The 13,250-nt window shown below is 35.0% G+C and overlaps 1 protein-coding gene across 4 annotated transcripts; it reads left to right on the forward strand.

Moving 5' to 3' along the window:
* The first annotated feature begins 605 nt into the window (after positions 1-605).
* On the forward strand, positions 606-7,140 carry LOC107469529 (transcriptional corepressor LEUNIG). Of its 4 annotated transcripts, none has more exons than XM_052252374.1 (18): positions 606-759; positions 1,440-1,537; positions 1,620-1,723; positions 1,953-2,270; positions 2,361-2,455; positions 2,565-2,649; positions 2,745-2,820; positions 3,359-3,408; positions 3,816-4,115; positions 4,238-4,390; positions 4,498-4,728; positions 4,990-5,089; positions 5,196-5,305; positions 5,451-5,603; positions 5,801-5,953; positions 6,049-6,165; positions 6,271-6,474; positions 6,572-7,140. In XM_052252374.1, exons 1-18 carry the CDS (start codon positions 728-730, stop codon positions 6,713-6,715), a joined length of 2,523 nt encoding a protein of 840 aa, XP_052108334.1. In that variant the 5' UTR covers positions 606-727; the 3' UTR covers positions 6,716-7,140. The 4 variants fall into 4 exon arrangements, with proteins under 4 accessions (XP_052108334.1, XP_015944393.1, XP_052108336.1 ...); XM_016088907.3 differs by having other exon boundaries at positions 1,614-1,723; positions 6,572-7,139; XM_052252376.1 differs by lacking the exon at positions 6,572-7,140 and having other exon boundaries at positions 1,614-1,723; positions 6,309-6,467.
* The last annotated feature ends 6,110 nt before the right edge of the window (positions 7,141-13,250 follow it).

The following is a 13,250-nucleotide window of genomic DNA, read 5'->3' on the forward strand; positions in this document are numbered from 1 at the left end:
TTTCTTGATCCGTCCACTAATATGCGATTAATTTGTGAATTGTGATGGTTCAATTACCAAGTCAATGACAATTGTCTATGGTCGTCAAAATGGTAAGAAGGGAAAAAAGAAAAAGAGGGAAAAAAACACCAAAACAAAGAAAAAATAGAAGAGTTGATGACAGCAATAAAAAGTGAGCACAGTCACGAGGCACTACTCTGACCAAAATTCCAAATAAAGCATTTTCATAGCATGGCCACTGTTCCTTGTTGTGCAAGTAGTCAAGTATTAAGACTTTTCTAAATAAATTAATAATTAATAAAATAAAAGTGTAGTATAAAATAATATTTAGAATATATAATATTTTTTTCACTTTCTTGAACCACAACAAATATCCTATGATAGTACAGTTAAGAATAAATAAAAGATGCTATTTTTTTTAGGGACAAACACACAATCAAATCACATGTTAGAAACACATCAGATTATCAATTTATCAATGAGACAAATAATAATAATAATTTTTTAAACGTGTATAAAAAAGAGGGTTGAAAAGGGAGCCTTTTTTTTTAATAATATTATTATTATTGTGTGTCCCCATTTTGTTTCAGAAAAAATCTACGCAACTTTGTTTGTCTTTCTCCTTGTGATAGCGGGAAAAAACACACACACACTCAGTCACCATAGCCGTACCCACCAAACCTTTCGTCGCCAAGATCAAATCTTTTCACTCTTTTGATCTCAAGCCATGTCTCACGCCAACTGGGAAGCTGATAAAATGTGCAAAAATGCTCTCTTGCTCTTCAACTCTCAGCATTGTTCTGTTCTTTTCTCTACAATTTCCTTGTGCACTTTCTATTTTTGTTTCCTTGTTCGTTTATTTGTTGCTGTGTTTTCTCTGTTACGGGTTTTGTTCGTTTGATTCTGGCGATGATGCCGTACTTGGTTTTTGTTACATGTGGTTTTTTTGACTTAGGGTTTTGGTTTCAGTGTTGTTGTGATGGCTTTTGTGGGGGGTTTTTTGCACCCTTTTGTTTGGTGAAGTTTGCAGCTGCTTGAGTTGCAAGGTTTATGTATTATCCGTGGTTTAATGTTCATTTAGGTTCCTAGTATGAGTGGTTTCTTTCCATGTATTTTCTTTTTCCTTTTTTTCTTGTTTTGGTTTTGTTCTTGTTAGTTTCATTTTGAACGTGAATTAGTAGTACACGCATTAGTGTAGTCTATTTGGGATTCCTTTTTCGTATTTTTCTTAAATGTGATGCTAACTATCAACTAACCATGACACATTCTACCTTTTATGTTTTTCTAGCGATCGTAGAGTTTGTTTGTGCTTCTTTTGCATGTTTGCTAGCTTGTGCTGACTCTATTTTTCTCTTTTCTAATTAGTTCTTCTTTTATTTTTTTGTTTTTGTTATTTATTTATTTATTTTTTTTTTGGGGGTGGGGGGTGTTGAAAACAGGCTGGATGTGTATATCTATGATTATCTGATGAAGAGGCAGTTGCATGCTTCTGCCAGGGCATTCCAGGCCGAAGGAAATGTGTCGACCGACCCTGTTGGTAAGATAATAAGACCCTGTTGTTATATGCTCATGCAATGCTGTTCCAATTTGTTGAATTTGACTTATACTTCCAGCAATAGATGCGCCTAGTGGTTTTCTCTTCGAGTGGTGGTCTGTTTTCTGGGACATATATATTGCAAGGACCGATCAGAAACACTCAGAAGCAGCAGCAATTTATAGCAAGGTAGAAGTTTGTATTGATTCCCCCTGCTTCTTCTGGGATTTACTTTGATATCCTTCTAGTTATTTGCTTGTAGGTGAAGAAGCATATGCTGTGTGCCAGTATTTTCCTGCTTTTAGTATTGAAATTCTTCCTTTATATATATATATGTGGGCCTACCTGTTTCATATGTGTAGTATGTATTATTGATCAAAGACTATGATTGAGCCATGTATAAATTTGAAAACGACAGACCCAACAAAGTAAGGCTCGAGAACTGCAAAAACATCAAGAGCAAGAGCTTCAGAATCCAAATCAGAGACAACAAATGCAAATGCAGCTCTATATGCAGAGATATGCTCAGCAGCAGGAACAGGAGCAGCAGTTACAGGAGCAACGGCAGCAGCAGCTTAGGGCTCAGCTTGTTAGTGGCAGCAGTATCCGTCCTATTAACAATGATCCTTCAATCAGGCAGAAACGTGCAACTTCTAATGCTATGGCAACAAGAGTGTATGAGGACAGGTTGAAGTTGCCACTCCAGAGAGATGATTTAGATGATGTTGCTCTCAAGGTACGTAGTTTATTTGCGATTATAATATGCTAGTGGTGCGCGTCCTCTTCACAAATTTTGCTTCACATGTTTATACTGTTCATTTTGCAGCAAAAGGGAAGTGGTAATGTTGGCCAGCTTCTGGACCCAAATCATGCCTCATTGTTGAAAGGAGTAGCAGTGACAACTGGTGGCCAGGCTACAGGGTCTCTACCAATCTCATCTTTATGAGAATATTGCTATTCATATCATCTGTGTTCTGGATGCGTATCTCATATTGGATTGAATTTACAAGTTCTCGAATTCTATTTGCAGTCAAACGTCTCTCGGTGCACCTAACATTTTACAAGGCAGTCTTCAACAAGTTCAAAATCAGAACCAGCATCTTCCAGGATCTCTGGTAATTTCAAACATTATCTTTGCCTTAGCATATGTGCTATCCCCATTTGATTTTATATATAAGTTTTTATTTACTGGTCATTTGTCATGAAACAGGACATGAAAAGTGATATGAATCCAATGGTTAGACCTCAAGCTGTTATACCAGATGGATCCTTTGTTGGTGGACATGGTACTGGTTTGTTTTCAAATTGTAGTTTCTATTATTCCCATGCTTACTTTACTAGCTAGATTTCCGATGCGTTGGAAAGCTTACACTTTGGCACCTGTAATGGTAAATACAACCAATCTTAAGATCTTAAGAAATTGCATGCCATTGTTTTCTAACCTAAAGATATATTATAATGTTGATAAAAAAAATACATGATTTTACACTTCCCATTATCTTGAACATACACTCTACTCTTGAGACACATGCTTTATTTCGATACAGAAGATGATTCAAAATTAATGCAATATTTCCATATTGTTTCTGAGCTTTCTAAGGAAACTGATAAATGAATACCTTAACGGCTTAACCCTGATTTGAATTCATTGCCTTCCATTCTTGAAATATTTAATGTTCCCTGCTTTGGTGCATAGTTTCTTTATATGCTGCATGTGTCATTAAAGATATTTCCTCTATCTTCATCTGCATTATATAGTACTAGTACTTATATGATATTGGGATTTTTCTTTGATTTTCGGTTGACATTTGTTCTCAATTTCAGGTTCAAATCAAGGTTGTAGCAATTTGACTCTGAAGGGATGGCCTCTAGCAGTAAGACTTATTCTCTTTAAAATTATTGTTCTGCTATTTAATTGTTTTTTCTTTTGCTGGTCTGTCTTTACTGGTTCATTGATTTGTCAAACGTAAGGAAAAAATAGCATTTAGTTTCAGCAGTGTCGCATGGTACAGTCTGCGGTACTACACAGTTGGCCTCTGTTATGCCGCAGCAGATATAAGTGATTTGAAATGGAAAATTCCAAGAATGGTTGTGTTATGATTTTTTTTTAGTTTATTAATTAATTTGTGCTTCAAATTTCTTGTTTCTATGGAATTAACAAAAGAACAAGAATATAAGCTATCTTTCTAAAGTCAATGTTTCATATATTCACCTAGATAATTTTGTTAGGTGCATTATGTTCATTACACTCCCCAAGCAATCCCACTTTTTGACATTTTAGGGACTGGATCAGCTTCGCTCAGAATTTCTTCAGCAGAATAATTTGATGCAGCCTCCACATTCTCTCAATCATCTTTCAGTGCAGCAGCAACTTATACTTCAGGCACAACAACATGCTGTAGGTTCCCCCTCTGCCACTGATTTTGAGAACAGAAGACTCAGGATGCTTCTTAATAATCCAAATATGGGTCTTGTGAAAGATGGACGACCGAATTCAGCATATGACTCAATTCCTAATGTGTTGGCTGCACAAGTGTGTTCTCCGATGTTGACTCATCCGGATACAGATATGTTCCTTAAGGTTACACCTGCTTATGTAGCTGAATTGGATTAACTTCTCCAGAACTTAAATCTATTCCATCTGGCATTGTGTTTGAGCTTCTGCAAACTACTCACTCTGTTTCATTAAACTGAATTTTGTAGCAACAAATGCAAAACAGCAGTCACCAGCTTCAACAACATCTGCAGCATCCTCCTTCAAACCAGCAGTTGCAGAATCTCCAGCGGCAAGGAAAAATTGGTTCCGGGAGCAATACACAAGATGGGTGCATGTCCACCTTACAAGGAAATGATCAGGTTTTCATTATGCCACCTTTGAGCAATATTAGTGCAGCAACATGTATAATTATTATCTACATTTTTAACTAACTTGTGTGATGTGTTTGCATGCGGGTTAATTTAAGGCTTCCAAAACTCAAGTTGGCCGAAAGCGAAAGCAAGCATCATCTTCTGGTCCTGCCAATAGTTCTGGAACAGCAACCACCACAGGACCATCTACCAGTTCACCTTCAACACCATCTACACAAACGCTCGGAGATGTGCCAAATCTGCAACAGAATGTTCCATCTTCCAAGTCATTGCTTATGTTTGGTACTGATAGCTTGGGATCACTTACATCGGCCCAAAATCAACTGGTTAGAGACCTCTAAATAAATCCTTTGGCCTTTCTAGATAAGTTTTTTCTCTCTCTTATATCACCAAAGATGGCCTGCAAAACTTATATTCTTTATTTGAGAAAATTTGCTTATATTGTGGCCCCTAAATAAAACAAGAAACATGGGAGTAAATAAAATTAGCATGTACTATTTTCTGAATGTTGTTTCATTGAGCATGTGATTCTTCGTATAAACTACATGATTGGCACGTAATTGAATTCTTATTACTATTATTTGCAGGCTGATATGGACTGCCTTATTGGTGACGGAACTTTCAGTGACAATGTTGAGTCGCTCTTTTCTGCTGATGATGCAGACCCTAGAGATAAGATTGGCAAAGGTATGATAAATCTGATAGATCAATATCCTAATTTAATAGGTACTCATGAATAAATTTTTTGCATGCTTATATGAAAAGTCCTAATAATTTAAATTTGATGCATTAGAATTCTCATTCAAAGAGACTAAATGTGTTATGGCAAGCACACATAAAGTTGAGTGTTGCCACTTCTCATCAGATGGAAAACTGTTTGCTACTGGTGGCCATGATAAAAAGGTAGGTGCTAGACTGATCTTACGTCAACCATGGAATGACCAAATTTACAGTCAGTGATTGTTGGAAGAAGCTTTTGTTTAATTGCTTTAAATTTGTTAGTATATGGTAAAATCAATTTCTCTGATGATACTTTTCTGCGATGCAGGTATCTTTGTGGTGCACAGAATCGTTTAACCTGAAGTCGACACTAGATGAACATACTCAGTTGATAACCGATGTTCGATTTAGTTCTTCAAGGACATCGCGCCTTGCTACATCCTCAGCTGACAAAACTGTTCGGATTTGGGATACTGAAAATGTAAGTCATAATTTTCATTGGTCAAAATCAAATTATTTTTTAAGTGAAGTTCTATTAACTTAGATTTAGAAATTAAGTGTTTTTATTTTAATGATAAAGTATCTATTGTCAGATTTTTCTTATATCATCAGTTTAGGTGTTTCTTAAATGGCCATTTGTTCTATTTATCTGATTATTTTGATCCATATGCTTTGCAGCCTGGTTATTCTCTTCGAACATTCACAGGACATGGTTCAACTGTGATGTCACTAGACTTTCACCCTAGTAAAGACGACCTTATTTTCTCTTGTGACAATAATGAGATAAGATACTGGAGTATTAAAAACGATGGTTGTGCTGGGGTTTACAAGGTATATAGTCTCAATTCTCAACGTAAATTGTGACGCTGATCCCAGGATATTATTACTGTCTCGCCGAACCATTTTTTTAATCTCCTAATTATCAGGGTGGCGTAACTCAGATGAGATTTCAACCTCGTTTGGGAAGGCTTCTTGCAGCTGCGGTAGATAATCTCATTTCCATTATTGATGTAGAAACCCTCGGTTGCACACTCAAATTACAGGTCAGTTTTGGATTTTGACCTTATTATGAAGATTGCCTTTTGATTTCTTGATTCTGTTTTTATCCATTATTTGTCAGACCTTGTTTGTTCTGGTGCTGATTTCAGGGCCATAATAACCTTGTCCGTTCGGTTTGCTGGAACAGTTCTGGAAAATATCTAGCATCTCTTAGTGATGATCTTGTTAGGGTATGGACAGTTGGATCAAGTAGCAAAGGGGAGTGCATTCATGAACTCAATGCATCCAGGAACAAATTCAACACCTGTGCCTTCCACCCCTTCTATCCTTTTCTGATCATTGGCTGCAATGAAGTAAGTTTGACTTTTTTGTGATTTCTAATGTTATCATTTCCGACTTACTTTTTCGACAAGCTTTTGTGTTGACTGAAATGATGGATACTTGTTTCAGGCAATTGAGCTGTGGGACTTTGTTCAGAACAAGACATTGACACTGGCTGCTCATGAAAAGCTTGTATCATCCTTGGCAGTATCTAGTGTTAATGGTTTGGTTGCTTCAACTAGTCATGACAAGCATTTCAAGATCTGGAACTGAAAATGCAACTTCTTCATTATCAATGGCATTGACAATAACTATAGGGATATTTTTTAGTATTCATGAGACCTATATTTACAAATTTTTTAATATATATTTTATATATTGTATATACTATATAGGTCATCTTAGTTCCTAACATGCTTGTATAGGTCCTTTTTTGGGAGGGATATTTGCATAGGTAACTTGAGAAATTTTAGATATGTTTTGGATTTTGGCTCAGTCCCTCTTATAGCTCATAGTAGGCATACAATCGGTTTGATGAATTTTCATACTCCTCAACTTTAAAATAGAAACACACTAGGGTTTATACTATGGTGTGGTAATTGGTAAACCTCAGTGCAAATACTGAAATTGAAATAGTGATGATTAATTATAGAAGTATTTTACTTTCTTTTTTTCCTTGTGTATGTCTCTGTTATTTTTCTTAATAAAGTGCGTTTTTTATTTACTATTGTATATTCATATTTTAAATGACTGATTTGGTGAGTAATTTTTTGTATACAAAAAATATGATTTTGGTGATGTGTTATTTTTGTATGTTTTGGTCTTCAATTTGTCCATTTTCCTAAATGTGTTGCGTTTGAGTAAATATCTATAATGATTCTTGAGATTTACGTGATTATTCAATTTATGTGATTATTCAATTTGATTTTCGAGATTTCAATTTTATTATATAATGATTTTTGAGATTTACGTGATTATCCAATTTGGTTTTTGAAGTTCCAATTTTACTATAATGGTTCATGGACATCTTTTTGGTGATGACTCAGCTATTTTAGGCTGATGTGGCGATCATGTGTCACGCTGGACTATGCAACAGCTAACTTAGCCGGCAAGATTGCAATTTGGACCCAATTTGGTCTCTCTCTTTATTTAACTTTAACATTCATTGGTCCCTCCCAAATCTTGTGAAGGTTACCTTCTTCCTCCTCTTCTTTTTCATCTAAAATTGAAATAGTAAATAATGATGACTACAAATAATGAAAAAAATAAGATAGAATAATCATTGAATATAATATATACTAGTTAAACTATTACAATCAAGATAAATTTTTGTAACACAAAACATTGAAGGTACAACCAATATATTATTATTATGTATTTTTTTATTATACTATTATTTAGTATTTGTATTAAAGACAATATATAAAATTATTTTACATAAATTAAATATGTTCATGATAATTATTTTTAAAAAACATTTTAAATATAAATACAAGAAAATAAATATTTTTTGTGCATTGCACGAGTATATATACTAATTTTTTAATAAAACAAACAGAAGATATTCACATACGCCTTGTACTTGCTTGGAATATGATATTTCAATTTTTACATACGCCTTGTACTTGTTTGGAATATGATATTTCAACTTTTATAACTGTTCATATCGTGGTCTAAAGACATAACCAGGCCCAAAAAGAATAAAGGTCCACACAAGAGATCATGCTTTCTCTACACCTTCGGGTGCAACAACGGTAGTTTAACTCTACTTATTTGAATAAGTAAGCTAACTCGTAAGATATCTCCCACTTATCTAGAAGGGAGATCTCAACCATAGTTATCAAACTCGGACAGGACTAGCCGGTTTGACCGAAAAATTAGTGAACCGGAACATACACCAATTCGGGTTACATTCTAACCGGACAAGCACCTTCAAAATGTAAAGGAGCCTTCAACCACTAGACCAAGTTTAGTCTTTGTATTATATTGTGCCTTTTTATAAATAAGGTAAATACCAAATCGGTACCCGGAAGATTTTGGTGCTGACAAAATAGTACTTAACTTTTTTTATTGACAAAATAGCCCTTGAAAGATTTTAAAATTTGATAAAATCACCCATCCGTAAAAAGATGATGTCACAGTGAACGGAAAATGCTGATGTGGCCATCGTAAGAGAGCTCCGATGATGACAGAGAGCTTTAACGACGTTTCCGTCTTCTTCTTCTTCTTCTTTTTTGCCATGGCGAAAGGGGATGCAGCAGCAAGGTGTTGCCATGGTGGAGGGGACACTTCTTCTTCTTCTTTGCCACTTCTTCTTCTTTGACATGGCAGAAGGGGACGCAGCGACGAGGTGCTACCATGGCGGAGGGGACGCAGAAAGGATGCAATGGCATGTTGAAGAAGAAGAAGCGGCGAACACAAGAACGCGGTGAGATACTTCCATGGCGGAAGGGAACGCGAAAGGGGATGCAACGGCATGTTGAAAAGGAAGCGGCGAACATGAAGAACGTGGCGAGGTGCAGCGGCATGCCATGGCAGTCTTTTTCTTCAGCTACCATGGCGAAAGGGCACGCAGCGGTGTGTTGAGAAGAAGAAGAAGAATGTCGCCAGAGCTCTCTACCATCGTCGGAGCTCTCTTCCGACGGCCACATCAGTGTTTTCTGTTTACTGTGACATCATTCTTTCACGGCCGGGTGATTTTGTCAAATTTTAAAATCTTTTAGGGGCTATTTTGTCAATAATAAAAGTTAGGTACCATTTTTTCAGCGCCGAAATCTTTTGGGTACCAATTTAGTATTTATCTCTTTATAAATATATTACAAACTATTAGACATATTCTAATTAATAACTTTATGTATTAACTCTTTTAGTCATGTTAATTTAAGATATCTTTTATTCTTTTGTCTTTTTATTCTAATGAGTAGCGTTCATATTAATTTTATTTTTTATTTTATATTTACTCTTTCTTAAATTAATTATTTTTTAATTATATGTAATTATTAAAATATTAAACTTTGTTAAATATCTATAAATTAAAAAAGAAAAGTAAAAATTTTTATTAATCATAATATTTTTTGTTATTGATAATTATATGACATCTATTAATATTATTATTTTTCAACATATATTTGAATAATGTAATAGATACTATTTAATTAATGAATTAGAAAATAAATTAATTTAATATAAAAAAATTATTATGAAAAAATTAAATTTTATATAATTATTTAGTTATGATTGGATCTACCGGTTCAACTTGTGAGTCACCGGTTGAACCAGTAACCCAATGACCTAGTAGTTTGACTGGATCGATTGTCGGTTCAGTTCTGATAACTATGATCTCAACAACTTTCCTACAAAAAGAGAACAATTATCCACCATTAAAAGTGGAACTACCCTAAAAGGTGGTTATCTTTTTTTTCTACAAATATACTGACACACTCAGGTATATTTAGAACCCAATCTACACTACAAGAAAAATGGTGAATATTGTCGGATTTACCGTCGGAAATTAGCGGCTAATTTACCGGCGAATTTTGGTCGGATACAAGGTAGCTTAGATTTTCCGAAAGTATTTACTGTTGGATTGGGCAATCCGACGCTAATCCCGACTGTGATTAGTGGCGCGAAATATCATTTTGTTGGCGCCACACTTACCGATCGATTTACAGACGATTTTAACCGACGGTAAGTGAATTTAATAAAACACTGCGTTGCACCAATTTACCGTCGGATTAATCTGACGATAAATTCGACGGTAAAGTAGTATTAGATTCAAACATGAATCTTCTCTCTCTCTCTCTCTCTCTCTCTCTCTAGTTCCCTCTCTCACTGCTCGTGCTCCAGCGTCGGAGGAGGTGATGCTGGCGTCGCCGTCACCAACCGGAGCTTCTGGTGCCACCGCCGCATCATGTTGTCGTCCTTAGAGTTGTCGGTCACGGTTGGGGAGGTTGGGAATGCCGTCGCTGTTCTTGGTGGCCACTGTCGTCGGTGTCGCCATCACTACTGGTACCATCATTGCTCCAGCATCCTGTAGCTACAATCAAAGATAAGTTTGGCATTTTTTTAATTTTATTATGATTTTTATGTGTGTTTAGGATTTTTTGGTAAATAGTTTATGAAATTATTAATTAAAATAGTGTAATGAAGTTTGTTATTAGGATTTGGTATAGTTTCTTTTTACCGTTTTCCAGATTTTTTGTGACTTTAGGAAATGAAAAAGAAGGCTACCTAGTTCGAATTGAAGTTAGCTTGGATTTTCTAAAAATTTTTTGGTATCCAGATAAAGAGCTCGGCCCCAACACTTATGGAACAAGCTGACTACGCTCTCCTCAACCTCATTTAAGTAATCCAAATTATACTTAACTATTATGAGGTGTTCTTCCCAGTACAAAGGAGAAAGAGGCTCATCTCTCTCACCCAGAAAGAAAGGTCGGACACCCTCAACAGAACGGATCTTAAAAAATAATTTTTAAAGACATGGAAAGAATCATCAAAAATGGCAAAAATCTTCCTCCCATGAACAACTCGAAAGTAGATCCATCCGTGTTTCTTGGAGTTAAAAGGTTTGGTGAGGACAAAAAGATAAAAGAAGACCTTAAGAGAAGAAAGGATGTCAAGTTCCTGACAAAGAAGTTGATATATTTTCAAGAAACTCCAAGAATTAGGAATTTAGGATGCAGCTGGGAAGGGGCAACATTACAGACCTTAAGGACCTTAGATTCAAAGTCAAAAAACGGAAGGCTAACTTCTAATTTTGTGAAAAAGCAACACATAGATGAAATGATACTCTGACTTATCAAGTCGGGGAAAACAGACCCTTTCTTTAGGATTGACAACTATAATTTCGTATGTTTTCTAATCTTCTCGATTTAAACATAACTTATGATGTCTACGAATGATTTCAAAAAATAACAGGAACGGGAGTAAGTACAAATATATCTACCCAAGTCAGGTCGGATGGGATTTTAGAGGACATGTTGTGAGCCTAGTTCTTACAACCCTTCGTATGCCAAACAAATATACGGATACAAAAATGGTCCCATCTTTAATGGAAAACATGGAACCATTTGGGGGCAATATTAAGTAAAACCCCACTCAGTTTCTCAGTGACAACAACAAAAGTTTAAGAAAGAAGCAAATTCTCAAATGAATACGACACAGAACCATCAAATAAACAAAGAATCATTGCCAAATCAACAAAAATGAATTCAAAACCAGAAGCACATTATCTAGCCAAGAATAAAGGCGCAAAAAATAAAAGGGAATGGCAAAGACCAACTTTAATTGAAAAACGAAACGAAACACACACCAGCAGCAAAACACGAACATTTCTCTCAAAAGCTACAGACAAAGCCTTCTAAGCCTCAAGATATAGAAAATCTTGAAGGACAAATGGTTGCAGAAAAAGAAGTTGAAGAGATTTGTGGAAAGAAAGAAATGAGCGCAAACATTTTCAGAAGAAAGACGAAAAAGAAGAAAAAGAACTGAATTTAAATATTTGTAAGACACTAGGGAAAAAAGGGTAATTTCACGACCCCTCATTTATGGCACACGGTTACCAAATAATGTGTGCAACATATGAAAAGATGTAATGTCTTTTAATTTAAAACACGTCGAACACTCGACGTGATCTCGGAAAGGCAGTCTGTCCAACCTAAGGCGCTAATCTATAAGGAATAAATTTGATCCACGAATACTTGGGTCTGACCTTGTAAAGATTGGACTTGAGCAGGGCACTGTTCATACCTTGACCCAAAGAAATAGCCAAACCCAAAAAGAATAAAGTCCCACACAAGGATCATGCCTCCTCTACACCTACTCAACCTCAAAGAGGTCGGAGGCGACGACGACAGTTCAACTCTATTTATTTGAATAAGTAAGCTAACTCCTAAGATATCTCCCACTTATCTAGAAGGGAGATATCAACAACTTCCCTACAAAAAGGAAACAATTATCCAGTTTTAAAAGTGGAATTACTCTAAAAGGTGGTTATTTTTTTACTATAAATATATTGACACACTTAGGTATATTCAAAACCCAATCTACTAAAAACCTGCTTAAAATCCTTTCTAACTTAAGTATCGGAATCCCTTACAGGCACCATCTCTCATCTTCTCACAAAAAACTCGAACGACAGCACCTCGACACCAACAGAAATCGAACGCTGTCCAAAAAAAATCTGGACTTCACGTTCAAGCCCAAAAAACTACTCTATTTTAATTTTTAAGTAACCACCGAAACAACAACTATTGAAATTTATATTAAATAATATATGTGATCAAGATTCATTAAATAAAAATGATATGCAATTATGCACACTAATCATGGAAAGTCCACGAAACGCCTGCAACGAGTTCTTCCTTTTTTCAGTTTGGAATAGATAAAAATGTCCAATCTAACCACCTGAGAAAATCTTGCATCATATAAAATGACATATGTCAACTGACATGCCATTTTTCATCTCACAAAAAATAAAAGTTTTTTCTTTTCAATACTTAGCTGAACTTAGTTCACAATGGTTTTTTTTTTTAAATTAGCTTTTTAAATGCATATATGTTATCATTAATTGTATGGGATTGAAAGCTTATTAAAAGATTATGAAAAATAATGTTAAAATTCTTAATTTTGCTCGTTTTTTATTTATCTAAAATATTTTTAATTTGTGTAAAATTTTAAATTTTATTATTTTATGTACAATTTTGATATTTCATTGACAAATATATATATATAGTCAAATTTTGCAACTTTATGTATAAAAAAAGCAAATATTTTACTTAAATATTTCGTTTCTATATAAGTGAAATAT

Source organism: Arachis duranensis, chromosome 1, assembly GCF_000817695.3.
Source record: "Arachis duranensis cultivar V14167 chromosome 1, aradu.V14167.gnm2.J7QH, whole genome shotgun sequence".
In the NCBI taxonomy this organism is placed as follows: domain Eukaryota; kingdom Viridiplantae; phylum Streptophyta; class Magnoliopsida; order Fabales; family Fabaceae; genus Arachis; species Arachis duranensis.

Excerpts from the sequence above, each read along its gene's own strand:
- LOC107469529 (XM_016088907.3), top strand. The coding sequence starts at position 728 with ATGTCTCACGCCAACTGGGAAGCTGATAAAAT. Across the intron at positions 2,821-3,358 it reads ATCCTTTGTTGGTGGACATG|GTTCAAATCAAGGTTGTAGC; the intron begins GTACTGGTTTGT and ends TCTCAATTTCAG. Across the intron at positions 4,116-4,237 it reads ATACAGATATGTTCCTTAAG|CAACAAATGCAAAACAGCAG; the intron begins GTTACACCTGCT and ends TGAATTTTGTAG.